Source organism: Lynx rufus, unplaced genomic scaffold (assembly GCF_022079265.1).
Source record: "Lynx rufus isolate CCGP_SWC_20201006 ecotype Redwood Valley unplaced genomic scaffold, mLynRuf1.p SCAF_3, whole genome shotgun sequence".
Taxonomy (NCBI): Eukaryota; Metazoa; Chordata; class Mammalia; order Carnivora; family Felidae; genus Lynx; species Lynx rufus.
In genome coordinates, this window is record NW_025814845.1 from 53249961 (window position 1) to 53276889 (window position 26929).

At 36.1% G+C, this 26929-nt stretch overlaps 1 protein-coding gene across 1 annotated transcript; it reads right to left on the reverse strand.

Moving 5' to 3' along the window:
- Positions 1 to 3507: 3507 nt before the first annotated feature.
- On the reverse strand, positions 3508 to 18804 carry LOC124520935 (sulfotransferase 1B1). The gene is made up of 7 exons (XM_047092074.1): positions 18657 to 18804; positions 18030 to 18158; positions 14756 to 14853; positions 12682 to 12808; positions 11966 to 12060; positions 7907 to 8087; positions 3508 to 3620 (listed from the first exon to the last, which is right to left on the reverse strand). The coding sequence occupies exons 1-7, from the start codon at positions 18802 to 18804 to the stop codon at positions 3508 to 3510; spliced, it is 891 nt and encodes a 296-aa protein (XP_046948030.1).
- Between the last annotated feature and the right edge of the window lie 8125 nt (positions 18805 to 26929).

A 26929-nucleotide genomic window follows, 5' to 3' on the forward strand; every position in this document is an offset into this window, starting at 1 on the left:
GAGAGAGAGAGGGAGACACAAAATCTGAAGCAGGCTCCAGGCTGTCAGCACAGAGCCCGACAAGGGGCTTGAACCCCTGAACCGTGAGATCATGACCTGAGCTGAAGTCGGACACTCAACTGACTAAGCCACCCAGGCGCTCTGTCACATAATCTATGTTCTTTTGGGAATATTCTTTTGTAATAAAAATGTAATTTTTATTAAAAATTTCAAAAAATAGTCAATTGATGGTAGATATTAATCACATGTATAAAATACCTATTCAGCGACACCTATATTCATTTGATGAAGCAGCTGGGTAACATAGGCCTATCTAAGTTGACATATAAAACTGATCATCGCACATACCAACCTCAGTAAATTAATATTATCAATATAGTGTTGTGTTAAGAAGGTATCTGAGGCTACAGTTTAATCCAGCAGAGAAAAGTGCCTTAATCTATTAGTGCAATACATATATATGCTATGTTTGTTTAATTTGTGTTATTTAATGTGTATTGAAATAGATTGTGAATTTGCAAAAGAGAGGTTTACAAATAAACTTTATTGGATGAGTTCAAGTGACTCTAATGTCATCATGCAGAACATGGAGCTTGCACTAGGCATTGTGGAAGCACTAAAAGGTGAAAGCCAGTACTTGTCATCAAAGAACATAGCTTAATTTGTTGATAGGTAGGTAGCTCCAAAGGCATAATGGTGTTTAGGAGAATACCTCTTTAGTTAGTAACTGTCAGATAAATTATCCAGGGGACAAATACTAGAAGACTCGGATGGAAGGAGAAGTTTCTTTGAGAGAGAGCGTGGCAAGAGAAATGTTTATTGAAATGAAATTACATAAACTTAAAAAAAATACACTTAAAAAAAAGAGAAATAAAATTAGAATTGGGCTTTTAATCTAGAGAGGTGGAAATATGGCGTCCTGGATGTTTGTGGGAGTGAGGTTGGGAGGAGAAAGGCATGATGTGAACAAAAGCACTGGTGCAGAAACACAAAGAACATTCAGGCACTGATGAAAACAGTTGGATTATGGAAGCATGAGGCCAGGATAGCCATAGTTTTAGAGTTTTAGAATATGGAGGAAACATGAACTGATTAATTTTACAGAATGAGAAACTAAAATCTATTTCTTTTGTTTTCTAAAATGTAAGCATTTCACTAAAGGAAAATCCATGATTAAAACACAGTTCCCTTGGGAGTTTTTGTGGCTCTTTTTTTTTTAATCAATAATGGCAGTTTTATAATAGGCACCTACTCTGGACAAGTGCCAGTACTTGCTTTGAATGCCACAGTGAAACAATATTTGTGGACACATTTGGTTTCTTGGAAAACGGTCTTTGATTGATTAGCAAGGGGCCAAGGATATGTAAGTAATCTCATCCTTGCCAGACATCTGCTATCACTATCCTTGAGGTATGTGCTTAGGTAAGAGAAAAATAGAATGAGATTATTCTAATTTTTTTTTGTTTGAAAATTATACGGATGATTGTTGAATAGGGAAAATAATGATAAAAGCATTATTTTAGGAAAATTAACTTGGTGGCAGTTTTTAAGTGATTTTAAAAGATATCAGGCACTTCTGAAATTGGAATTCTAGTAGGAGTGTTACTCTGTAGTGTGAAGCTTGAGTTGATGAGAGAGTGAACAGAGTTCTGGCATTTGGATCAGAGGCAACACCTGTAAGAAAAGTAAAAAAAAATCTAAATTCGATTTGTTTCTCCACTCTATATCCAGTGCCTAATAAAATACCTGGGACATAGTTAAAGCTTACTTAATTTTTTAAAAATTAAAATCCAGGTACAGAAACTTATTTCCACAAAGGAAAACTAGGGAAAATAGAAACTATCCTATCCTGCTAGTGAAGGCAGTCAGTGTAGCCGATCTATTACCCAGATTAAAGACTAGTTCAGAAAGACACATTTTTTATTCAAAAATAGACCATATAATCCAAAGCATGTATCACATTAACTGATTAATAAAGATAATAAATCAAATAGATCTGTGATCGGCTTTACTTTTGTGTTGTTAAGCATATTCTAGAAAGCTGAAACTAGTTCACCATATCCCTAGGTATTCAAGATTAACTACTACTAAACATATTTCTAAGGAACATACAAAAATAATTTATAATACATATTATAATAAAACTATCAAAACAACTATTTCCAAAATCATATATATATCACTCCCAGGAGATTTGCAGTTGCCATTAGATAAACAGTTTGCTGGGGCTAGGGAGGAGAGAAGTTACATGCCTGAGGCTCTATTCCCACTTCAGAGGCTGATGGCAGCCATTTGCTTATGAAGGCAAAACACCATCACCCAAATTATTGTAGCTGTCTCAGTCATGGCTCAGCTCCAGAACTCTTCTCCAGAACAAATAAGACCCAGGACATTCTCACCAAGCATGAGTTTGGGAGGTTGGGCCTGGCATGCAATTTGTCACATGCTGATATTATCTGCAGATAAAAGATCTTGCTGCACATGGAGATATAGATAAGTTCATCTAAGGCAAAGCTGGAGTTGAGAAACAAATGTCCCAAGGAAGCATTTTATCAAAGAGCCCAAGCTGATGGGCATAGGTGTTGGATGGTACACAGAAGGGAAATGGGGTAAGAAGGGCATAGTGGAAATTCAGAACAGAGTCTCCCTTTGGTACCCGTTTGATAAATGCCACACACACACACCAAAAAAAAAAAAAAAAAAAAAATCACAAAATGAAGTAACTGAAATTCCTGAATGCTGCCCAGAGCATGGCAATAGACAATTCTCAGCCTTGCAGTAGAGACTGTTGAGGTTGGGGAGGACTTTGCACAGGAAGCAGGTTGCTGCCTCAGTCCAGGCTCTCAGAGCAGAGCTACAGTTCCCATGGAAGGGTCTTAGGGAGACCAGTATAGGCCTTTCACCTATGGAGACCCAGAAATTGGATCCTCATCAATTAAAAATTTGTATGCTTAGAAATTAGATATAGGAACAACATTTCTGAAATCTGAACCACATCATCTGGGACATGAACTATGTTATCCAAATAGTGGCACTGTGAGAAGATGATCTATGACCCAGGGAACAACTTGAAACCCAGAACACAGCAATGGAACACAGTGTCCTGAGTCAAATTTTCAACAAAGGGAAGCTGGGGCAGAGCTAGAAAATATAGTTTCAGGGTGCAAATAGCACTTCTTGGACCATGTTAATAAGGAGGGGAACGGAATTCTCAGCCACAATATATAGAGATTGAGTAGGATAAGTACTTTGCGGTTCATACTAGTTTAGGAAAAGGCAGGAAGATCCTACAAAAAGGTAACAATTGGCCCTAACTTTAGGGAATTTGGAAGCTCAGAGTCAGGAGTGAAACTGAGACCTGATTAATGACGCTAAAAAAAAAAATCCATTTTAAAAGCACATTTTCTCCTTTATAAGTCCATTTGACTGCCCAAGTAAAGTCATAACTGCCCATTTTAACAAATTACAGCTCAGTTCTTCCTCCTTCAGATTGGCAGTGTAGGCTCTTTAAATCTCTGTGCGGAACTGAAGTGCAGTTCCAGACATTTCCTTCTTGTAAATGGCATCAAATTTCTCATTTTGGGCCACTGTGAAGTAATTCTTCCAGTCACCTGTAGTCCCTAAAAATAAATAAGAAAACATGAAGGAGTAATATATTTCCAGTATGAGGGAAAAACTAATGTATACTAAAAGAAAAGGTTAGAAAAGAAAGACTTTCCTTGTATTTGAATACTTTAAAATGTCAGTTCTCTTTTATCGGTAATTCCTTCCATCTAAAAAGGTGGCTTATAACTAAACAGAGCCTGAATTTTTTTGAAGTATAATTGACATCGAATATTAGACTCGTTTCAGTGTACAATATAGTGGTTCGACATTTCTATCCATTAAGAAATGATCAACATGATAAATGAAGTTATCATGTTATTACAATATAATTCACATTCCCTATGTTGTACTCTGCATCCCTGTCACTTATTTATTTCATAACCAGAAGTTTGTTCCTCTTAATCCCCTTCATTTATTTCGCCTATTCCCCCACTCCCCTCCCCTCTGGCAACCATCAGTTTGTTCTTTTATTTATGAGTCTGTTTCTGCTTTGTTTTAATTTTTTTTTTAATTTCACAATAAGTGAAATTGTACGGTATTTGTCTTTCTCTGTCTGACTTGTTGCACTTAGCATAATACCTTCTAGGTCCATCCATGTTGTTGCAAATGGCAAGGTTTTATTTTATTTTTTATGGCAAGTAGAATTCCATTGTATGTATAAACCACATCTCCTTTATCCCTTCCTCTATTGCTGAACACTTACACTGCTTCTATATCTTAGCTATTGTAAATAATGGTGAAATGAACATAGGGGTGCATATATCTTCTCAAATATATGGTGGTTATATTTTTAATTTTATTTTTAATTTTAACCTCCACACTGTTTTCTGCAGTGGCTACAATTTACATCCCAACAACAGTGTACAAGGTGTTCCCTTTTTTCCACATCCTCGTCAGCACTTGTTATTTCTTGTCTTTTTGATACTAGCCATTCCAACAGGTGTAAGGTGATATCTCATTGTGGTTTTGATTGACTTTTAAAGATACATTCTGAAAATGATTAATTTTCTTGTCTAAATTTACAGGCTGTACAATAGTTTCCCGAATGAGATTCTTTTAGTGTTTCTGTTTGTCATGGGTCATAAGGTTACTACTGGGCATTGGATCAATGGTCAGGGCAGATTTTATCTCATGAATTAGTTTTGGAAACTATACAAAGGACTGGTCATCAGCAAAAACAATCCATGTACTAGAAAGTTGATAAGTATAATTTCCCATGAATTTATAAATGAAGATGGGATGACACCTGGAGGATCCCTGCTTTCCCTGAGTTCATTAGACTTATACTGTATTTGAAGTTTAGATGAAAAGAATAGCATTTAAAATCAAATATATAACATCTCTGAACCATTTTTACAAAACTTTTGGGATACAAATTTACATTTATGTCTTATACTTGGATGCTTATAAATATTTATTTGGAAAATAAATTAATTTTTAAAATTTTTTAAAAGTTTAACGTTTTTGAGAGACAGAGAAAGAGCACGAGCAGGGGAGGGGTAGAGACAGAGGGGGTCACATATTCTGAAGCAGGCTCCAGGCTCCAAGCTGTCAGCACAGAGCCTGACACTGGGCTTGATCTCACAAACTGTGAGATCATGACCTGAGCTGGAGTCAGACGCTTAATCGACTGAGTCACCCAGGCGCCCCCCAAAATAAATAAATTATTAATGTACTACAAATGTGCTTGGAGATAAACATCTACTTTTGCTATTTTATAAAATATGAAGTATGTCCTATTGAATTGCAAGCTACACTAACTCATGATGACTTGATGAAGATTTCAAATCCTTTTATTGAAAAACATCCCCGTAAACAAGGTTTTTCCCTGGTTATTATACTTTGTGTTCTATGTTCACTCACTATGCTCTCTAGGGTTAAGAGCTCTTTGAAATGCAAGAGTAGTGTATATTTGGAACAGTACATCTGTAAAGATGCCATTAAAAATAAAAAGCACGGATTAAACAATAGTTATATATAAAGTATTCCAATGATCTTGTATTTTGAGTATTAATTATATAATATACATAAACACATTTGCTTCACAAGAGTAAGGGAAGTATAAATTTTTTTGACAACATAAATGCTGGTGGAAGCCCAGATTTTTCTGTTTTATTGCGATTTGGGACATAAGTATGAACATTGTAGATCATCTATCCTCTCCATACTACTTTTACTATTGTGTAACTAAATTATGACCTTGACTTAGACAACATGGCATCCTTCAAGACTGAGTGCACCTGGCCCTTTGTTTATACATCAATCTGAACCCTGTTTAACATCCATTTACATGCATGCTTCTTGCATTGCATTATAAGCCTCTTAAAGCAGATGCATGTGTCATTCATCCAAGCATGTTCTAGAGAATACATGCTGCATTCAGGTGTTCACGAAGAGTGTTTCCTATATGCAAATGAATGAATAAATAAGGATTCTTTAAGTGTCTCTTGAGTGCATGAATGAATAAGTGGATAAACTATTTAGACTAATAAGACTTGTTACTTTTTAATGTATTATTTATGGTCAGAAAAAACATTCCAAATGTTTACATGTCATTTACCATAATCCATCCCCCAAAATTTATGACACAGAGCTTGTTACTTTCTCCATATTTTCAGTGATGTAGCCAGACCTTTGGCAGATTGATTCAATGTATTCAAAGTCATAGATTCAGGGAGTGGAATAACCTGGATAAACACCAGATCAATCTGCCCTCAAAGAATATGTTTTTTTTTTTTTTTACCACTTCCAGAGAAGATGTAAAGACTGACTCTCCCATTAGACCAGCATGCACTCTTTTCTGTTTGAAGTTGGAGAAACATAGAATCCAGTTATGGAACTTATTTCATTTACCTCAATACCCTAACGAGATATCATGAGGTGGTACCAATTTTCATATGGCTGGGAATAAAACTCTCTTGGAAGTTACTTTCAGATAATCCGACAAAATGACAATTTGCCTTATTTAGTAAAGGAGTATTTTTTTCGGATTTTTTTTTCCTTTCTGCCAGCAAAATGTGTGTATGTGTGCACGAGTCTTTGTTTAGACACCACTTATAATGAAAATTTTACTTTCTAGAGGTTAGGTTTGAAAAGTTAAATGTAATGCTTTTGAAAATAAAAAATAATTTGAAAACACCAACACTATTTGCTATTTTTTTTTTAATTTTTTTTTTTCAACGTTTATTTATTTTTGGGACAGAGAGAGACAGAGCATGAACGGGGGAGGGGCAGAGAGAGAGGGAGACACAGAATCGGAAACAGGCTCCAGGCTCTGAGCCATCAGCCCAGAGCCCGACGCGGGGCTCGAACTCCCGGACCGCGAGATCGTGACCTGGCTGAAGTCGGACGCTTAACCGACTGCGCCACCCAGGCGCCCCCACTATTTGCTATTTTAATAACTAATAGAGAAAAATGTTTTAGAAAACAATTTAACCATGTAAGTCTTTGAAAATCAAGGGTTTTCAGCCACATGTTCATATGCACAGTACATTTTAGGGTTGTGTTTACTTCCTAGCACACTAACTGTGATTTTACCCCTTTTCCTCCCACTTCAATAAAGAATATTGAAAATAGAAGGTGACGTTATTAGGTGGAAAACTTCTCAAATTTGTTTGTTAATAATTTGTTAAATGCATTATTTTTATCACTAATAAAACATCTTTTGACACAAATCCTGTACAAGAAGCCACAAGCTAAAAGATTTGCTTCATTGGAATCAATAGTGAATGCCATATTCCTCTCTTGTCATCTTTTTAATTTAAATTTAGATTCCATGTTTCCTATAATTCAGATGGTATTTTTAGGGAACAGAATCTTCCCATAGGGTAAAAAAAAGTCCTTTCTCCTGGTGGATCCTTAACAAAGTGACCTCCGTTTTCTAAGTGATATGGGGTGGATGGTTCTGTATTGAGTGACGTTAACCAATTACTGAGGAAGAGAGGGAGGCCTATGCCTATTTAGGTAAAGATTCAAGATTTAAGAATAAAAATTTTGGAATGACTCACATGAGAACTGACAAAACTAGTCCCATTTAGTAGCAGAGTAAATAGGAGAAGAAATACACATCAAATACCCAAGGTATTCAGATAACAGGTTTATAAGCATTATTTCCTCTGGTAATTTCTAATCTAGTTCAGCAAATTTTTGTGGCAGGTATTTTTAATGTCCTTATATTACAGATAAAGAAATTGGTGCCCAAACTGGCTAAGTAACTTGTTAGAGATCACAAAGTTAATCCTCATTTCAGAGTAATTCATAAGAAAGTGAAAAGGGAAATTCAATTCAGCAAAATACTTACCTTTACGCATAAAAGAGGATTTGCTGTGATCCATCACTGTACTTGGTATATGTGTGTAATTCACCAGAGGGTTGTCTTTCATCATTTCAAATGAGGTGTGATGGATGATCTTATCCAAGACCTCATCATTCAAATTCTTCTCTAGAAATCTCATAATCTTCTTGACTTCCTGCTTTGGATTCTATCAGTGGGTAAAGAGAGACATACCCAAGAAAATGGTAAACAAACAGATCATTAACATAATGTGAAAACTGTAATATTTATAATTTGTTTTCTTAAGTCTTGGTTCTGAATATTCAATCCATATTTTGTTGGGTCATCAATGTTTTTTTAAATTAATCATGAAAATGAAAAAATCAATAATTTATGTTTGGGAAAAATAGGCTAGAAATATTTTGTTTATTCTAAATTTCATATTATATTCGTTTATATCAAAAGTAAAATAAGAACAAAGCTTGGCTAAATAGCAACAATATATGGAGGAAAAAAAGCAGCTATTTTAAGTCAAGTTGTAATCAGATTTGAACAGCGAAAGTTTAGGGACCCAGTAGTATTTTTTATTCTTCCTGGCTTTATTTATTTGTTCTTAATCGAAATTCCTTTCCTGTTTTTATTTTTATTTAAAAAAATTTTTAATGTTTATTTATTTTTGAGAGAGAGAGTGAGCTGGGGAGGGGCAGAGAGAAAGGGAGACAGAATCTGAAGCAGGCTACAGGCTGTGAGCTGTCAGCGCAGAGCCTGACAGGGGGCTCGAACCCACAAAATGTGAGATCATGACCTAAGCCGAAGTCCAACTCTTGACTGAGCCTCCCAGACACCCCATCCTTTCTTGTTTTTAATAACAATATTTAAAAACAAAAATAATAAATTCATGAACAACTTCAAGTATGTTTGCCTTAGAGTCTTTATACCTTCAACCTTGCTTGGATATAAATTATCAAAAATAAACTCCCATGAAAGCGCAAAGATATCAAAACTTAAGTTATTCATGAATAAGTGAGGATAAAAAGAACAAAATTTGATAAACAGATCACTTTCCGGATTCTAATGACATAAATTTAATATATGTAAATTTAAGGGAGCTAAACTAAACTCTATATGGGTATGTCTAGAAATACTTTGAGAAGGTGATAGCTAAGCTGAGTTGAAAAAGGGAGCCAGAATTTACCATGACGTGTGGTCTGCTGAGATGTTGGAGAGTGCATTTCCAGTAGAGAAAACAGTCAAAACTCTTGGGGGTATAGGGTCTCATAATATGTTGAAGGAAGAAAAAAAAGGAAAGAGGTTGAAGTTTGGTCTGAGTTGTTCATGGGAGTGAGGAGGGTTTTAAAACTGGAAAGATAAATTGGGGTAAAACTGAGAAAGTCCTTGGATGTCCTGCTGAAGGATTTGTACTTTATCTCTTATGCAGGGAAGCAACAGCATTTAATAATATGTCATTAACTGTATGTGTGTTCATGTACACACATACGTACATTTTGGCAGGGAGTTCCCTACAAGGGAAGGTCTGGCAATGTTTTATATGTCAGACAATGAGAGCAGAAAGAGATGACTAATTAAGGGATGCTTGGAAGAAGTAAAAGGTCAGAAATGATGATAATGGAAACAGGGCCAAAAGAAAAGTTAATAGTGGTGCTAGGAAAACCACAGATGGACAAATAGAAAACAGTTTCTATTAGGGATTCAAAGTGTTTGGAGAATAATCTAGCCACTGCCTAAATATCAATGAGCATCTTAGTTTATAGCGCAGTACAAGTGAAAGTGGGGTGCTGGCTCCTACAGAATCTCCTTCTGCTGTATTACTCTTTCACCTCATTGGTTAAGAATTTATGCAGATGCTCATAAACCTGATGTAAATTACTGGACCTCTCTCTGAATTTTATTACTGATATGCAATTATAATTTTGTTCTATTGTTGATAGAATAAACTTCTTCATATAACATTGTCTAAAAATGACTGGTATGACAGGAGAAAAAGATCATCTATCAGTACTATGATTGTAGCACGTTTGAGTGGAATTAAAAATATGCTTATATTCATATAAGATATAAGATATGCTTATAAAGCTGATTGGGTCGGACCATAAATCAGTATGAACAAGTGGGTTTGAATAACACATTTTAGCTAAATAAGGAGATACATGGTTAACACAAAAATGTCATGTAGAGGACAACATACTGTCAGACTCAGAATTTGGATACCAGCCCAGCCCAGAAAATGTACTTCCCCATCCCTATGGAGAAAAAGGACTATATTCAGAAGCTAAAATTGATCCTTTCATAAAGTTATTAAGGGCTACGCTGGGTCTAGGAAGTGAAGAAAGATAGAACAGAAGGACAATTTTCTCTCTTATGAATTCATGACTTAACTCTGGCTAATCAAACATTCATGGGATAGTGTCACTTTTTAAAAGTGTTTTCATAAGACCACTTCAGTTTCACAGCTGCATATTACCAGCAAATTGAAATAAATTGCCTCAAGCCCTGTGTAAGTGGACAATAGTAAAGCTTAGACCATGAATTCTCTATGGGCTGCAAACAGATGTGATGGAAGATGGGAGCCTGGGCAGAGCAGAAAAATTCAAAGGACTCTTTTGGTTAAAATGTGAGAAGTACCCTGAGGCATTTTCAGAAATACTTGGATCATGGGAAATTTTACATGGGGCAGGATTTCTGTTATAACAAGTAAAATTTTTGTCTCTAAAAAGCTTGTTATTACTGCTCATTCATTTATTTATTCATTCAAATAATCAATTATCCATACAAGTTATCCTATGAGTCCCTCTGTATATGTAAGGTGCTATATTATGTACTGTGAATGCAGCCATGAAAATGATAGATATTGTACTTTCCATTATGAATCTGAAAGGCTAAAATGTATCCTCATTTTTATGTCTAGGCTTTTTCAAATAGAGAGACTTGGTTTCCACATATTTCTCAGGTGTGTGTGTGTGTGTGTGTGTGTGTGTGTGTGTGTGTTTGCCTAATTTAAGTAAAATAGCCTCAGAATAGGGCTGGAACTATGAAGTATTTGAAGTAATAGTAGTTCATACAGGAGACTACATGAATGCTTATGAGTCTCCAAACTAAGAGGGATATAGTAAGAGAGTAAAGGAGAAGGGTACATTTCAGAGTTATAATAGATAGGTCATATGAACCAATGAGATGCTCACAATAGAGTGGAACCATACCCACTATATGGAAGCCAATGAAGACAATGTATTTTCAAACTTGAAAATTAATGGACAAATGACATCATTAACCAAAGAGAGAATAAAAGGAGAAAAGGCTTACGCGTTGGAGAGAGAGAGAAGCAAAATGAGTTTAGTTTTGAATGTGTTAAATTTGAGGGTCATTTTAATTAAAGCATGCATCTGAATTAGGGTGGAAGTTAAAATGGGGTTTTGGGGGGTCATTAGCACATAAATATTTTGGCAACAGTGGGCATGGGTATGATCACCAAAATGTAGCAAGCAGCTTAAAAAACAAAACAAAACAAAACAAAATTAAGTGATAGAGATCCACAGGAAAACCAGAAGAGTATGATAACTTGTTAAATGTAGGAAAGAATTTCAAAAAGAAAAGGTGCTCAAAATAAACACAATGGTGAAAAAGTATGAGAAGATAAAAATGTCATGGATTCACCACTAGAAGTCACTAATGATCTTAGAAAGATTTGAGTAAGCAGGCATGGAGAAGAGGCAAAATAATCATAAGAGTTTTTTAGTCTATAGATTAAGTTGAAAATATATATTACCCCTTGGCCCCAACCCTTTGGATGTAGTGGGGGAATTATCCAGAATGAATTTCTTTTTTCTTTTTAATTTTTTTTCAACATTTTTTATTTATTTTTGGGACAGAGAGAGACAGAGCATGAACGGGGGAGGGGCAGAGAGACAGGGAGACACAGAATCGGAAACAGGCTCCAGGCTCCGAGCCATCCGCCCAGAGCCTGACGCGGGGCTCGAACTCCCGGACCGCGAGATCGTGACCTGGCTGAAGTCGGACGCTTAACCGACTGCGCCACCCAGGCGCCCCCCAGAATGAATTTCTATTTACCTCTTTCATATCTTCATAGTGCAAGAAAAGTATTGGGTGTTCTTCCTTTTTCTTCCACCAGCTCTTAACATGATTAAACCAGGAACCATAGGCCACTAATACCAGAAAAAACAGTCTATTACCACAAGCATTCATCAAATTAAAGATTTGTTTCTAAACAATAAGCCAAATTGTACAAATGTTTTGTGGAATTTAGTAATCAAGGGAACTGAATATATAAGGCCAATTAAAAAAATAAATAATTATGAATGTACAATTAGATTTTAAAAATAGAAAGTACAAAGTAAATGTAAATTTCAAATGAAAGTGCTTTGAGCTCCAGTGGGTTTTACTTAGCCTCGAATGGAAGAAAACTATCCTACTAAGTACTCATATTAATTATTTGTCTAAGTACTATTTATGTATACCAGATCTAACTAAAGATATGGGCATGTTAAGCAATTTCTATCATAAGCAGGAAATGAGAATGGATTTCTAACAACTGAAAAGACATTGGAGAAAATTTTCATCAAGCCAATGTAAAACACCAAATCTATTTATTGATGTCATAGTGTGATATTAGATATAGTTGATCTAAGTTTTTTAAATGCTATTTAAATATACTTGTTACTGACTTTGAAAAGTGTTTTGATAAGAAAAGCCATACCAGTAATGGTTATTAGTATTATTAAAAATAAAAAAAATTATGTATTAATTTCAAGCCCAAGCCTACCTACCATTTCCAGTCATGAACTTCTCCAGGTATTCTTGCCAGGTGCCAGGAACAGGTTGCAAATTATTCATTAAGTCAAAATGGTAGTACGAAACTGCAACGTCCTTGGCATTTCGAGCCATATAAATCATCTGCAGGAAAAAAAAAAAAAAAAGAAGGAATCCACATGGATTTGAAATCCATGGAAATTAATAACAGGAAAACACTAGGGCAAATTAATGAAACAAAAAGCTGGTTCTTTTTAAAAATCACAAAATTAATAAATATCTAGCAAGGCTAATAAAAAAGAGAAGACACAACTAATATTAAGGAAAAAAACAGGCTGTATCACAACAAATCTTACAGCCATTAAAATTATAAGAGTATGAAAAGATGTTACACATCATATGTCATCAGGGAAATGAAAATTAAAGTGACAATGAGATATCACTCCATACTTATTAGAATGACCAATATCCAGAAAGCTGACACCAAATCCCGATGAGGATGTGGAGTCAGTGACAGGAACTCTCATTCATTGCTGGTGGGATTGAAAAATGGTACCGTTACTTTGGAAGACACTTCGGCAGTGTCTTATAAAGCTAAACAATACTCTTACCTGCAAGCTAGCAATTGCACTACATGGTATCTACCCAAAGTTGAAAAATAAGGCCCACACAAAAACCTGCAAGTGGATACACATAGCAGCTGTATTCATAATTACCAAAATGTGGAAGGAACCAATATGTCTTTTAGTAGGTGAATGAGCGAACTGGAGTATATCCAGACGATGGAATATTATTTGGCACTAAAATGAAATGAGCTATCAAGCCATAAAAAGATATGGAAGAACCTTAAATGCATATTACTAAGTGAAAGAATACAATGTGGAAAAGCTACAAACTGTATGATTCTGACTATATGACATTTTAGAAAAGGTAAAACCATGGAGGCAATAAAAAAGATCAGTTGTTGCCAGGTTGGGAGGAGAAGGGGATGAACAGGTGGTGTATGGAAGGTTTTTAGGGCAGTGAAACTACCCCATATGATACTATAATGGTATATATATGTATGTCATCATACCTTTGTCCCAATCCATAGAATGTACAACACCAAGAGTGAACCCTAATGTAAACTATGAACTTTAGGTGATAATGATGCATCAATGTAGGTTCATCAGTTGTAACAAATGTCCCACTCTGGCGGGAGCTGTTGAAACTATGTAGCTATGCATGTGTAGGGGCAAGGGATATATGGGAAGTCTCTTTCCCTTCCACTCAATTTTGCTGTGAACCTACAATTGCTCTAAAAATAAAGTAGCTATAAAAACATAGTCTGTTCAAAGAAAGAATAAGAAGAGAATTATAAAACACTTTTCATTACAAAACTCAGCAACTTAGAATTCCTCACACATCACAAACCAGTAAAAATCAGTGAGGTTGAAATAGATACTCAGAATAGCCCCACAATTATTGAAGAAATTGAATTTCAAATTTAAAACTTCCCCAGAATCAAATATTCAGGCACAAATGTTTTACTGGAGAATTTTACCAAATAATCAAATAAGAACTGACATCTTTATGTTGAGTTTTGGGAGTAGGCCAGAACATCTAGAGACCGCTGGGGAATAACAGTAGCAATACTGTCCTGAGATGGGGATCCTGTTGCTACCTGCCTTTGGCAAACTTGAATACACAGGTTTAGATTGAAATATATGTATTTTTTATTTAACCACTTTCTTATGTAGCTCAGTTCTCATAGTGACAAGTAAACAAAACATTTGAGCAATCACTATTTGTATGATTAAAACAATAAGGTCACATTAAAAAATTGACTTGCAGGGGAACCTGGGAGGCTCAGTCAGTTAAGTGACCGACTCTTGGTTTTGACTCAAGCCATGATCTCACAGTTTCGTGAGTTTGAGCCCCACATCAGGCTCTGTGCTGATAGCGTGGAGCCTACATGGGATTCTCTCTCTCCCTCTCTCTCTTTCCCTCCCCCACTCACACCATCTCTGTCTCTCTCAAGAATAAATAAATACATTAATTAATTAATTAATTAATTAATTAAAAAATTTTGGCTTGCAATGTGGAATATACCTTGCAGTTGTTCTCCCAGAAAGACTTAGGAAGGAGATCAATTGGTAGATGTGTCTTCACAAGCCGGGGTGAGGGATTCTTCTCTAATTGTTCTATTCCTGGGAAAATTTAGTTTGGTATAGAGATACATTAAAGTCTTCAAGGAGCCTGCATTTCCTGATTTTCTACAACCTGTTAAAATATTTTTGAGCAGTATATAATGCTGCTAGATTTTAAACCAATCACAGATTTTATTTATCTGGATTCTAAGAGGCAATATTGCATCATGGTTAAAGGCATAGTTCTGAGGTGTTGGAATCCTAAGTCTGTCGCTGAACTCATCATGAGACATTTGAAAGTATGTTAGTCTCTATGTTTCATTTTTTCCACCTCCAAAACGAGGGGTAATAGTATTGGATTTAGCAATTTGGAGTTTTATCATACCTTGCATTATTATAAATAATTACAAAAATATTTTCTGTATCTCAAAGAGATATCAATAACTAGTAATTCTCACATCAGCTATTATGGTTTAGACAATGTTATTTCTGTAGAGCATCTGCTGTTGCACCTACGTTTTTATTATTTCCTTTATGTGTCATATGTATATATATATGCAAAATGAAAATGTTGTGTAATTTTTAGGTGTTAGCTGGACTCACTAAAGTCATACAACTAATATGTGGGAAACCTGGCTTCAAGTCTTTGTATAAGGGGTATGTGAATTTCCCTGAGATGGAAAATATCCATTTATTTTGTATATTCAGAGCTAGGAAGATCTCAGCACCCTGTATCTCACTACTTAAGCGACTTTGGTCAGTCTGAAGTCACTTCTGGGGTAAAGGCACACTCAGAGAATTCCTGACATAGACTAGGAAAGGCTGGGCCTATACTTTTAACTTACTATTCTTTTAATGCACTCAGTGGCTTTACCATATCCTAGATATATCTGTTAATGATGCTATTTCCTGTTCAGTCACCAACACTTAAAATCTCAATTATTGTTGTCTCCTCCTTCAGGTTTCATATCCAATAAAAAAGTCCTTTGCATTTTTTCACAGTATTACTTATACCCAGTCTAACCTCTAGATTACCTGTTAATCCTACATTATCTTCCCACCTTTTGCATACAAGGCACACCTGCTCAAAATTGCAGCTGACTTATTCAAAACAATCTTATGCTTCAGTTGTTTACAAAAAGTTATTACATATGCTAAAAAGCCACTGCATCTCTATTAAAACATCCTTTTAAAATGTTCTGTGTAAGGTTTATTTTTGTTTCATAGTTTATTACTTGTCTATTTATTTATTGTCAGTTCCCATGCCTCTTCCTCATTCCCACCCCAAACACACACACTCTAATGGAGATCCCACAAGAGCAGAGATCTAGTTTGCTTTGTTTACCAATGAATGTTCTGTAGAGAAAAATGTATAGCACATAGTTGTATTAGGAAGAATCTCTTAATTTTAATGTGGATAGGGTTGGCCAATTTAGGAAACAAAGATCAAGAATCTTAGTTAAATTTGAATTTCATGTAAACAACAGACATCTTTTAGTGTAAGTATCCTCCATCTAATATTTGGTATATACTTATGCTAAATAAAAGAGCTATTTATCTGAATTTCAGATTAAATTTGGTATCTTGAATTTTATCTGGAAACATTAGTTATACACCTACAAAAGTCACCAAGTATTTCATTATGCTAATACTGACCTGATAGTGACAGTCACCTTACAAAGCATATAGAAATGAGAAATCATAATCTTCCATAACTCATTATTCCTCAATGCCCATGACATGAACTCTTACGTTTGTTTCTCTTATGAAGTTTTTCCCATAGCTGTTGTTCCTCTTCCCTGCCTAACTTCCTTAAAAGATTTCTCAACCTCTAGGTTGTAATTGTTTTACCACGTAAGGTCCTTCAAATGAACCCTTTATTGCACAAATGTGAATGTGGGGAATACGTAATGACATTACACATATTCATATTCAGGCTCCAGAGTCCATCTGAGTGTCATTTTACCCTCTATTACCTGCTGAACCTCACCTACTCACTCTCTGGTGATGCTACAAGGCTTCACTCCCTACTCTTAACCCCCATCTGCCATTAGTCATACCTGAGTCTCCCACCCTGATTATTCTGATTCTATTGCTTTTACATTTCATACTTCTTTACGGCTTTGGAGTCTGATCTCACTCTTGAACTCACTTTGTTTGCTTATCCCAGAATAACTCTTTTAGCACCAAGATTCAGCATTTGCTCTGACTTCAGGCAACCACACAGAAGGAATGACACCTTCCCTATTGGTTCTTCTCTGCTTGTGGAAGTAACTAACTCTGGTAGGATAGAGAATTTGGATTCTGCTCTTTAAATTGATATAAACATTCACCACCATACTTCTGTCTTTCTACCCCAGGTTTCCAGCAGCATTGGAGAGCTAGGTCTCACTTCTTAAGCCCTTCTCACTTGCCCACAGGACATCATACTCCTGATCCTCTCTTAGATCACTGAGCATTTCTTGAAAACTGCAAGTGCTTCTTTCCCCCTTTCATTGTTGTTTAATCCCTGGACTGTGCCAAGGTCTTTTCTGCATCTAGGACTTCATACCTACTATTTCATCACCTGAAATGTGTTTTTTCCAACTATGTGCATGACTTTATGTCTCATTTCAAAGTAGAGTTCCCTAAATATCTGAGCTAAAATAAACTCTCTTTTATAGAGCCCTATTCTTTGGATACATGAGCCTAATAATATTCACATATTATTATTTACTTTTTTAATAACAATATTACTATAAACTCCTTGGGAATAGGGCATTGAATTTACTAATCATTTTATAGCCCATAGCACAGTGCATAATTCTTTAGAGCACTCAAAAAATATTTGTGAAATGAGAATGAATTGTATTAATAATAAATTTTGTGTTTGAGAGGCATTGGTACTTTACTTATTTAACTACAGCAATATCCTAAATTATGAGCTTATTAATCCAATCTATAAGATTCTATACAACAAAAGTAAAAAAAAGATAAGGAACATTTTTTATGTTATCAACCAAATTTTTAGTTGTTTTCTACAACATAATTCTTTCATCTTAGGCTATCATACCTGGATATGCAATGTATTAAACTACAGTTTCTCTATATGTATTGGTGATTGTACTGCTTGCAAACTTCCATTTTATGGCACCAAATTGACTCCATTTTCTTTGAATGGAAATTGCAAATATAATATTTAATGTGTTGTATAAATAATACTACCAAAATATAATTCCCAGCTGGTTTAAAATTACCTGAAGTTCTTAGTCCAGGGACGGCCATTTCCAACATTGGAACTTTAACTGTTATAAAATCCCGCTTACATTTTTCAACATCTCCATTATTTACAACCATGTCCACAATTTCACTAACCCAAGTGGTACCTGCGTTGAAAGGCAACATTTTGTATAACTATTATTGAATCTGGAGAGGAAAAGTACCTACAGGGAGTTTGCCATCTTCATGCATTCTATTAGAAACTTAATTCTTCTTTCTGCGCCCCAAATGCTCATCCAAAATATACTCAAAGCCGATGGCCAGACTGACTGACAGGAATAATAATTTTATTTAGGATGATAATGATTTCATTCATTTATTTTTTACAGTTTATTTACTTTGAGAGAGAGAGAGTACAAGCAGGGGAGGGGCAGAGAGAGAGGGAGAGAGAATCCCAAGCAGTCTCTGCACTGTCAGCATGGAGCCTGATGCAGGGTTCAAACCCACAAACCACAAGATCATGACCTGAGTCAAAACCAAGAGTTGACACTTAACCGACTGAACCACCCAGGCACCTTTAGGATGATAATGATTTTGTAGAGAAGCTGATTTTCAGGAAACAAAGGCTAAAGTCAGATATGTATTTGTCAGGCTATAAAACTCACCTGATTTGGGGTAAGTGGCTATCACGATGTCATCGGGTCTGCTGTGGAACTGTTCAATCTTTTCCCAGTTGTTTGTAAATGCATAGACCATGGGACAGCCATGAATCACCTTCAGGTTTTTTCTCATGATGTCGTTCGGGGAAGTCATTTTTATACCAGGTTGTACAAATTCTTAAGATATTGCTATTTTCTGACAATCCAGTCTTGGGAAAATAAAGGAGATAAAAATTAGAAGTTGAGTAACTAATGTTATTCTTAAGACACTGTTAGTTGATACAGAGTGAAATTGGCCTTTAACACACTCAGTGTTCAGAGATCTAAATACAAAGGGCATTTTTGTGGGTGTAAAGCTGTAGATTGCAAGAGCAGCAACTGGCTCAGTGACAAGCAGGACAAAGGTCTTTACTGGAAGCCTTGGAAAGAAATGAAACAGCACATCTTAGAACTGGAAATCAGATTTTACAGAAATATGCTAAGAATTATCTGATTATAAGATATATCTATCTTATAGATTGGATAGTTAGGGCAAGATAAATCTAACACTCATCATTACACTTCAGTTGTACCTCATTTTTCCTTGTAGGAAATCCATCATCTTTCTTACCTTTGTTCTTCTGTACATAACACCTCTGCTTTTTTGGTCTGCTTCTAAGATTTTCTTTTTTAATTTTTTTTTTGAGTATAGTTGACACACAATGTTACATTATTTGCAGGTATACAACATAATGATTCAACTTCTCTGTACTTATCTATGCTCCCCACAAATGTAGCTACAGCTATCACTGTACAATGCTATTAAAATATCATGGACTATATTCTCTATGCTGGGCCTTATATCCTTGTGACTATGATTTTCTTTTTTTCTATCACTGGTTTTGAGCAATTGAATGATGATATGCCTTGGTATGGTTATTTTCACAGGGAGTATGTGTGCATGTGTGTGTGTGTGTGTGTGTGTGTGTGTGTGTGCGTGCATGTTTTAGATTTATTGATCTTCTTGGAATTATGGGTTTATAGTCATTATTTCTCTCGTTCTTCCTTCTGAAACCTCAGGCCACGTAAAGTTATTCATAGCTCACTGATGCTTTATTCATTTTAAAAAAATTCTTTTCTCTCCTCGTGTTTCATTTTATTTATTTATTTTGAGAAACGGAAAGCATGAGCAGGGGAGGGGCAGAGAGAGAGGGAGAGAAAGACTCCCAAGAAGGCTCCATGCCTTCATCACAGAGTCCCATCCAAGGCTCTGTCTCACAAACCATGAGATCATGACTTGAGCTGAAATCAACAGTCCGATGTTTAACTGACCGAGCCACCCAAGCACCCCTGTGTTTCATTTTAAATAACATCTATTGCTACGCCTTCATAGTCATTGACCTTTTCTTCTGCAATGTGGAGTCGATGTTAATGCCACTTATTGCTTTTTTATCTCAGACATAGTTTTCATCTCCAGAATATCATTTTGGAAATGATTATACTTTTGTTATCTCAATTTCTTCAGCATATTGAATACAGTTAAAATGATTGTTTTAAGGCCATCATTTGCTAATTCTAACATCATGTTAGTTCTAGGTAGTTTTCAATTGAATAAATTTTTTATTATGGTTTCTTTTGTCTGCTTCTTCGCATGCCTTGTTTTTGTTTTGTTTTGTTTTGTTTCATTTTGTTTTGTTTTTGGATGTCTGCTCTTATCTCTTTGTGGCCTGGGGATTCCTTCAAGGCAGTCATCTGGAAATCACAGGGCTCAATTTTTTTCCTGTTACTCCATCTTGCTTAGGAGCTATGATGGTTAACTTTATTGATCAACTTGAGTGTAGCATGAGATGACCAGATATTTGCTGAAATATCATTCTGAGTATTTCTGTGAGGGTGTTTTTGGATGACATTAATATTTAAATTGGTATATTGAATAAAGCAAATTGCCCTTCTTAAAGTTGAAAGCCTGAATAAAACAAAAAGACTGACCCTCCCCCAACTAAGAGAGAATGCTTCTTGCCTGACAATCTTTGAACTGTGACATCAGCCTTTTTCCTGTCCTCACACTGGAACTAAAACATTTACTTTTCCTGAGTCTGGTAACTGACAGCTTTCAAGCTAAAACACTATCAGCTCTCCTGGTTCTTAGGCCTTCTCCAGTCTCAGACTGGAATTAAATTATCAGCTATGCTGGATCTCCAATTTGCCAATTTATCCTGCAGATCTTGGGACTTGTCTGACTGTAAAACCTCATAAACCAATAGGTATAATAAATCTCTCTATATGTATATATGTGTGTGTGTGTGTGTGTGTGTGTGTACATATAAAAAATTCCTTAGTAAACTGTTTGATGTAACTATCCTAATCATAATCATACTAACAATACTAAATCCAAATTAGAATCTCATTGCTCTGTTAAGTCTTCAAAAAATTTTGAATCCTAGGAGCAGATTATATTATTATTCTCTCTTCTCCAGAGAAACAGAACCAATATTTTATATATATAACATATATCTTAATATATATTAAATTAGATATAAAATATGAATTATATATATTGTAAAAATTAATGTTATATATATAAATTTATTTATATATAATAAAAATATATTTATATATATTTGGAGAGAGAGAGAATTCATTATGAAGAATTGGCTCATGCAATTATAAAGACTGACAAGTTCCAGGACATGTAGAGGTCAAACTGAGACTCAGGATAACCAATGGTTTAGTTTTAATCTGAAGGCCAGCAAGCTTGAGACCCAAGAACAACCAACGCTTCAGTTTGAGTGTGAGGGAAGAAAAAAAACAACTGATGCCTCAGCTCCAAGGCATTCAGGTTGTATGAATTGTCCCTGACTCCCTGGAAGAGGAAGCCTTTTTGTTCTATTTAGGCTTTCAACTAATTGGATAAGGCACATTCACATTAGAAAGGGCAATCTGCTTTATTCAGTCTACCAGTTTAAATGTTAGCCTCATCCAGAAATACCCTCACAGACCTAGTATAATGTTGCCCAAATATCTGGGCTCCCTGTGGCCCCATTAAGTTGACACATAAAATTGATCATCACAGAGAGCTACTCACTAAACTTTGTTGAAGGTTTTTTTTTTTTTTTAAAGTATATTTATTTATTTTGAGAGAGTGCAAGTACGTGCATGCAGGTATGGGTAAAGAGAGGGAGACAGAAAGAATCCCAAGCAGGCTCCATACTGTCAGTGCAGAACCTGATACAGGGCCAGAACTCAGGAACCATGAGATCATGACCTGTGCCAAAGTTGGACGCTTAACTGACTGAGCCACCCAGATGCCCCTTTGCACTGAACTTTGTAAATAAAACTCTAGCTTTGCTTTTACTACTGTTTCTCATTTTACAACCCTCTCACCCCCCATCCCCACAGAATGTAAAAATCCTAGAAATGGAAGGAAATGTAAAACATAGAAGTTATAGGACCCTTGGAACCTATTGTTCCATTTATTTTTGAGACTTGTAATAAAAAAATAATACATAGTATATATTACACATGAATAGAGTTTGAATTAACAATCTGAATTATATAGTATCTTAGAAGAACTCTTATTGTCACAAGCAAAATAACTATAACTAGACTTCAAAGATTGCCAACTAGAGGTTCTTAAATGGATTGATATATATATATATATACATATATATGTATATATAATTTTTATCATGTAAATATTTTGTAAATAATTTAGTGATTCCAAAATTCCTTGAAGGAACTTTAGACAGTGATGAAGCTTTCAATATTTACTTGTATAATAGGAGCTACACACAAAATCACTAATTTAAAAGCTACCTGCTGCTTAAACTGTTATGCCTAAAATTAATTTGTATAGCAAGAAGTATGTTTTTGATTAGGAAAAAGTTGTTAATACAATAGCCTGGTGTTTTAGAGGTAATTCTTCCACACATCCCTGAAAAATAGTCTAGAAGAGAGAAATCTGGACAAAGATTTCTTCATTTTACATTATAAGACATGTATTATATATCGTAATTTTATCTTATAATTAATAGGTATGCACACAAAATTAGTGTGTCTTTTTGTCTCCCCATAAAGGTTGTTACTAAATCATGGGCTTGTCTTTAAATATATGGTATCTTGGGGTGCCTGGGTGGCTCAGTTGGTTGAGCGACCAACTTCAGCTCAGGTCATGATCTCATGGTTTGTGAGTTCCAGCCCTGCGTTGGGCTCTGTACTGACAGCTCAGAGCCTGGAGCCTGCTTCTGATTCTGTGTCTCCCTCTCTCTCTGCCCCTCCCCCACTCATGCTCTGTCTCTCTGTGTCTCAGAAATAAATAAACATTAAAAAAATTTTAAACATATGGCATCTTATGCTAGGAAAACAGTAAAAATAATCAGGATTTTTCATCTTTATTACTGCTCATAAAGGAGCTGGGTCCTTTGGAGGCCTGAAGAACAGTATAATGATGGAAAAGCAGAGGTTTAGTATAAGTAGACACATGAATTTAAGGCAGATGAGATCCTAAGATGAGATGCCGATAAAAGCTGAGTGACCAGGGCATTTTAAGAAAACTATATTAAATATTCCATATTAATTTGTTGCCTTCTCTATGCTTCTCAATCATCTTCTATTTTGTGGTAAATATCTGGTTGCTTTAGCAGTCCCTTGTTAGTGCAGGAACAGAGTCTAGTAGAAGAAATTCTCCAGCATGAATTACTGTGGAATACGTCAGCAGCCCCAAGAAGGGAACAAATAATGTTGTTGGTCAAGAACCCAGCAGAAGCAGGAAGTAGAAAGGAGTGAAATAGATTCTATAAGCTCTGTACTTGGAGTGAAGTAGATATTGAGTGAACTGAATGAGTGAATGATTAAAGCTGCATGTCCCACTTAGAATCTTCTAAGATCTTGGGGGTAGTGATACTTCCTAATTTGGATATACAGGAATGAGTGACAGCAGAAGGCAACATAATATATTTGGATATTAGACCTGAGTTTCACAAAATAAATGAAACAGTTTTCCCTAAAACGTTTTGTTCCACTAATTTATTAGCCAATTATTTCTGCCCAGATTATATAAAGGTAACTATTGATCCCAAATATCATTCGAATGCTTATATATTTTGAATTAATTTTGGAAAGTAAGTAAGGCTCTCTTTTTCTTCTTTGGTTACACAATAGAAAATTCAGCAGCACTATAACCCCGCTACCAGCTCTTATTATGCATATAGATTATTATGGGAAAGCAAATAAATACTGAGGACACAGCACCCCCAATTTTGTACTGTCTGCTACAAATCATGTGGACAAATTCGTTCCCCACTTGGTGGGTGGTTAATGTTATTTCATACGTTTATAATATCATTCCTGGGTCCATTCATGTCTTCACTCATTCTTTTTCATTAAATCATTCATTTTGATTCATTTGTTCTATTTTTTAAAATATTTATGTAATCAATTCACAATTGCTATTCAAATACAGTTCATGTACAAGCACCATGTACTATAGGCATCACCTAAGAGCTTGTTAGAACTGTAGCATCTCAGGCCTTAACATAGAATCAAATTTATATTTCAACAAAGTTAAATTGTAATTTGTATGCGCAAGGTAATTTGTATGCACAGTAAAATGTGTAAAGCATGACTTTAAACCACTTTTAATCTACTCTCTAACAATATAGGGTAGATATAAATGATATATCAAACTGAATTCACGTCTTCTAGAAAACAAATTGTATCGACTGTGCTACCCACCCCAATGGTGAGTCTCACTTTCATTCTGTGGAAGAGATTAAGTATCAAGTGCAGAGAGTCTGCTCAAAGACATACCACAAGTGAGTGGCAACCAGAAACAGACTTTGATTTATCTCATCCAAATGAGGGTGTTCATAATTTGTAAGGAAATTTTTCTCTGACAAAGCAGACTTGCCTCTGACCAGAACCTTAAGCTATTAATGCTGCAAAAATGTTGTCAGAGAAGCATGTATATGAGTAACAAGATGAAAATAAAGCAGCTGATTCTGAATACATACTAGTCACATCTGGAAAGTGGGTGTAACCAATTCAGGAATCTAGGAGGAGTAGTCCTGAATTGCACTGCCTTTGTGTGACCCACAGATAATGATGAATTCAGAATTACAGGGGGAGATGGATGCAGTGGGGTCAGGTTGGAAGACATAACGTAACTAATGTCACTGAGCCTGATTCCCTGGAAGGTGGTTGATGAATGATATTTAAAATTATAAAAATTAGTTTATAAACATCTTTTAAATCCTATCAGAAAGTGACATACAATTTTATGTGGTTATATATGATAGTCTACATGACATGACAGGTCTTCCTACTTGAGCAATAGGGAGAAAATTACAATATCTAGATTAGTTTTTAAAAAGATCAATGGGGGGCGCCTGGGTGGCGCAGTCGGTTAAGCGTCCGACTTCAGCCAGGTCACGATCTCACGGTCCGTGAGTTCGAGCCCCGCGTCAGGCTCTGGGCTGATGGCTCAGAGCCTGGAGCCTGTTTCGGATTCTGTGTCTCCCTCTCTCTGCCCCTCCCCCGTTCATGCTCTGTCTCTCTCTGTCCCAAAAATAAATAAACGTTGAAAAAAAAAAATTAAAAAAAAAAAAAAAAAGATCAATGGTAGGGGCTCCCAGATGGCTCAGTTGGTTGAACATCTGACTCTTGATTTCGGCTCAGGTCATGATCTCAGGGTCATGGGATTGAGTCCTGCCTCGGCTCTGAGCTGGGCATGAGCCTGATAAAGATTCTCCCCTCACCCCCTGCTGTCTCTCTCTCTCTCTCTCTCTCTCTCTCTTCCTCTTGCCCTTCTCCTCTCCTCACCCATGTGCTATCTCTCTATCTCTCTCTGTCTCTCAAGAAAAAAAAAAAGAGACCAATGGTAAAAAAGAGAAAAATGAAAAACAACTCCCCTCTTAGGAGAAACTAACTGAGATAATTGACATTAAAACTGAACGGTTCTTTTAATGAGAAAAGAATATTTGTTTCCATTTGTTTCACCCTAATGAAATCCAACTTTATTCCCCTATGAGGCATGCAGTTTCATAAGAAGACCCCCAATCCTGGCATGCTTCAGAAAAGTCCAACTGACCCTAGAAAAAGAAATGTGATCACAGAAACCCCGAGAGACTGTGCACAGCATCAACAACAATACTGAGTTTCCTGTGGGAAAACTGGAATTAGGCAACAGCATTTAAATTGCAAACATGTGTTCAAAACGGAAATCACTAAAGAAGCCCAATGCTTTATGGCTGCAGGACAAAAACTTCAAGACAAGAAATTTTAAAAAGCAAATTTTACCTCACAGTTTAATCTCCTTTTTCAGTGTTTATTTTCAGTCAGTGGTGCTGGCACCGAAAAGAACCCTGGGAGCTGATGGTAGTCCCAGGATGGCAGGGCGAGGGAAGCCTGGGGAGGCTCACTTCTGAAGCCAGGACAAAAGCAAGTTCAGGATTGGCTCTGCATATAGTAGCCAGTGACTTTGCAGGCAGTTAAGATACAAAAAGTTTGAGCTACACACACATTCACACACACAGAGGCGGGCACTGCTGTTTCAACAGCTGACAGAACCAGGAAGTGCGGAGAAGGAAATGGATCAGGGTGGTGACCAGAAGTAAGCACAGTCAGATTGCCTGGATTTGAAGGTTTCCACAGGGTTTCACAGGGTCTGAGAGAAATGCCTAGGGGAAAATCTGAAGCATCAGTGTACGTAAGCCTGTTGCTCCTCTTACAAGAATGTCTTCTAACAATTTTTTAAAATGCTTATTTATTCTTGAGAGATAGAGACAGAGCATGAGCAGGGGAGGGGCAGAGAGAGACACAGAATCCAAAGCAGGCTCCAGGCTCTGAGCTGTCAGCACAGAGCCTGACATGGGGCTTGAACCCGTGGACTGCGAGATCATGACCGAGCTGAAGTTGGACACGTAACCGGCTGAGCCACCCAGGCGCCCCATAATAATTTTGATTATGATGAAAAGGCGTGTGTTTGTGTGTGTGCTTCATCTAAAAGCAACGTAAGTTTACAATATCGCAGAAAGGGCAAACATATACAAACATTTACTGACAATGAAATAACTTCGGGAAGCAGAAACAGGGTAGAACTGATGGTTTCTGTCACTCTAATTTCTACAACTTCTCAGCATTTTATTTTTATATGCTGAGTCACTATACACAAAGAAGGATTAAACAAGAAGCTATGTGTGGAGGGGAAGAAACTTTGCCCCAGAAATAGGCTCCTGTTCTCTACCCTTGTTATCTCAACCACTCTGTAAGATTTGCTTATAGTCTGCTTGCTGTAATCAATC